Source organism: Euphorbia lathyris, chromosome 6 (genome assembly GCF_963576675.1).
Source record: "Euphorbia lathyris chromosome 6, ddEupLath1.1, whole genome shotgun sequence".
Classification (NCBI taxonomy): Eukaryota; Viridiplantae; Streptophyta; class Magnoliopsida; order Malpighiales; family Euphorbiaceae; genus Euphorbia; species Euphorbia lathyris.
In genome coordinates this window covers 27,944,173-27,946,623 of record NC_088915.1, presented here as the reverse complement: position 1 = coordinate 27,946,623, position 2,451 = coordinate 27,944,173, and the positions used below count along the sequence as shown (strand labels likewise).

Below are 2,451 nucleotides of genomic sequence, written 5' to 3'. Positions count from 1 at the left end.
GACCATTAAAAAAACAGATATAGAATATCTTGCTCAAGATAAGATTTAGATTCTGTAGATTAGTCTTTCAATCAAGTACTATATATATATATATATATATTTATTGAAGCAATTATCAATCAACTAATATCCACAACATTTATTACCAAAAAAAAAAATTCCACAACATTGGTACTTAACCAAGCGCTTGCTGTCAAACAAAATATCTGTTTGGTCCCTTCAATTATGACTTACAAAATTATTTCATTTGTGTTCAGACCATACACAGGATAAAGCAGCAAAATCTGCATTTATTTATTTATACATGTCAAACTAAAATAAAGAAAAAATGAACAAAAATTTCTAAAACATAGAAATCTGATACATTTTTATTTAGCCAAAAACTGCTTTGCTTGTTGATGATTAAATTTAAAAGAACTGGAGCAAACTCTATACATATACTTAATTTCGTCTGGTTTATGCAGAAATACTATAATTATAATAGTATTATGCAAAACTGAAGCTTAGGAATTTGTAATAACCTCACTATTTTTTGTTTACTATATCTTCAGGTTCAGCTGTTGAACTTCTGCTCCGTACTGCTTGCTGACGCCTGCATTGCATTGCATACATCCAAAAATGCATTAAAATACATACATTTTGTATTTACAAATAGTAATAAAAAAAAATTATCACTTTTTTTTGGGGTATTATGTTATCCATTTTTAGAAATTCAACTTTCCACATAGAGATAAAAAATTGTTCCAACAACTATTATTTTTCACCAGACACTGTAGTTTTTTTTACCCGTTGAACCTAACTGAATTATTGGTACTAATGAAAAAAGAGAAGAAAAAAGAAAAGAAGAGAAGAGACCCCAACAGAAGTGACAAAATTGCAAACAGCACATTTGACAGATCTCGCTCCATACTGATACATCAGTAGCATTCTGCAGTTTCCACAATTTACGTGTGCCACTTGATTTGCTGTAATTAATTAATTTGTTTATTAGTACCAATACAATATTAACAATATAATTAATTAAATTGATTATACCTTCCAAAGCAAGATTAACAGTGTGACAACAAGAACATTGGACGCTTGTTGCTCCACGAATGTACATGAGCAAAGTGTGGCAGCCTCCGCATACCAATTGCGCCATTTCTGTACCTGCACTTTCCATATCATATCAAATTTCTGATAATACTTCCTTCCCGGGAGTAATACACCCGACCAATAAATAAAATATACCAGGAGGCGGGACAGCAGTGACAGCATTGCATACAGCACAACATACAGAAGTTGCTCCAACCGGGTAAACTAACAAGTTTCTACATCCAGAACATACAAGCTGCCTCTGGGAACCTACACTTTCAAACACAATTATTAACCAAATCTCATCAATTTTGGATTTAAAAGAAGAATAGAATAGAATAATACCATTAGCAGGAGCAGGAGGAGGTGTTGGATAAGGAGCTAGAGGAACTGGCATTTTTATCTTTCTCTTTTAACTTATATTTTTCTTTTGTTTCTGTATTTCCTAGAAACAAATCTCTGTAGCTATTTCACCCTTTTCTGATCCTGTTCTTGAATCTTGCCATGCCTGTAACAGAACAATTCATATACATCAAATCTGAATTCCAAAAACACACAAGTTCAGAAAATAATGAACATTACAGAATTGGAAACCTTAGTTTATTATTATAATACTTCTTTTTTGTGTTTACAGACAAAAAGGTATGGAAACTCACTGATAAAGGAGCAAACAAATCCAGTTTAACATAAAGTGAAGTGGGGCAAACACATACCTTTAACACCTTGCCAGAGAGTGAGAAGAGAGAGAGGTAATTTAATTTAATAAAACTTCAAAAATAAAAAGACAAACTCTATTATTTGCTATCTATTTTAAATTCAAGATATTAACATTTCATTTTGCATTTGCATTTAATTTCAGTCTATTACTAGTATTTATAGCCCAAATGCATTTTAGAGACATTAATATTTTATAATGTTTTTGGAGTCAATTTTCTTTTTCTTTTGAATTCAGTCCTCAGATTTTTTGGGCTTAATACACCACCAACTCTTTGAACTTGTACAAAATAATAGATTGATTTCCTGAACTTTGCAAGTATCTCACAAACTCCCTAAACTTGCTTATTTCGTATCACCAGCTCCCTAAACTTGTCCATAAAAATATATTAGGTCCCTGAACTTTGCAAATGTCTTACAAACTCCCCAAACTTGTTTATTCTGATACGAAATAAACAAGTTTAACGAGCTGGTGAGACACTTGCAAAGTTCAGGGAGCTAATTTACTATTTTAAACAAGTTCAGGAAGCTGATGTATTAGGCCCAGATTTTTTTTGAATGAGTCTTATAAGTTGTACAAATTTACTTTCCGAGTATGAAAATAACTCGGTTAAATCAAATTTTAAAGGCTTAATACATCCGCTTCTCCCTTAACTTATCTCA

General features: G+C 31.5%; 1 protein-coding gene across 3 annotated transcripts; it reads right to left on the bottom strand.

Annotated features, from left to right (window-relative positions):
* Window positions 1-272: 272 nt before the first annotated feature.
* LOC136232961 (protein LOL1) lies at window positions 273-1,922 on the bottom strand. Of its 3 annotated transcripts, none has more exons than XM_066022451.1 (6): window positions 1,788-1,922; window positions 1,420-1,582; window positions 1,231-1,344; window positions 1,036-1,149; window positions 856-965; window positions 273-592 (listed from the first exon to the last, which is right to left on the bottom strand). In XM_066022451.1, the coding sequence occupies exons 2-6, from the start codon at window positions 1,469-1,471 to the stop codon at window positions 554-556; spliced, it is 429 nt and encodes a 142-aa protein (XP_065878523.1). In that variant the 5' UTR covers window positions 1,472-1,582; window positions 1,788-1,922; the 3' UTR covers window positions 273-553. The 3 variants fall into 3 exon arrangements, with proteins under 3 accessions (XP_065878523.1, XP_065878525.1, XP_065878524.1); XM_066022453.1 differs by lacking the exon at window positions 1,788-1,922 and adding an exon at window positions 1,731-1,781; XM_066022452.1 differs by lacking the exon at window positions 1,788-1,922 and adding an exon at window positions 1,669-1,746.
* Between the last annotated feature and the right edge of the window lie 529 nt (window positions 1,923-2,451).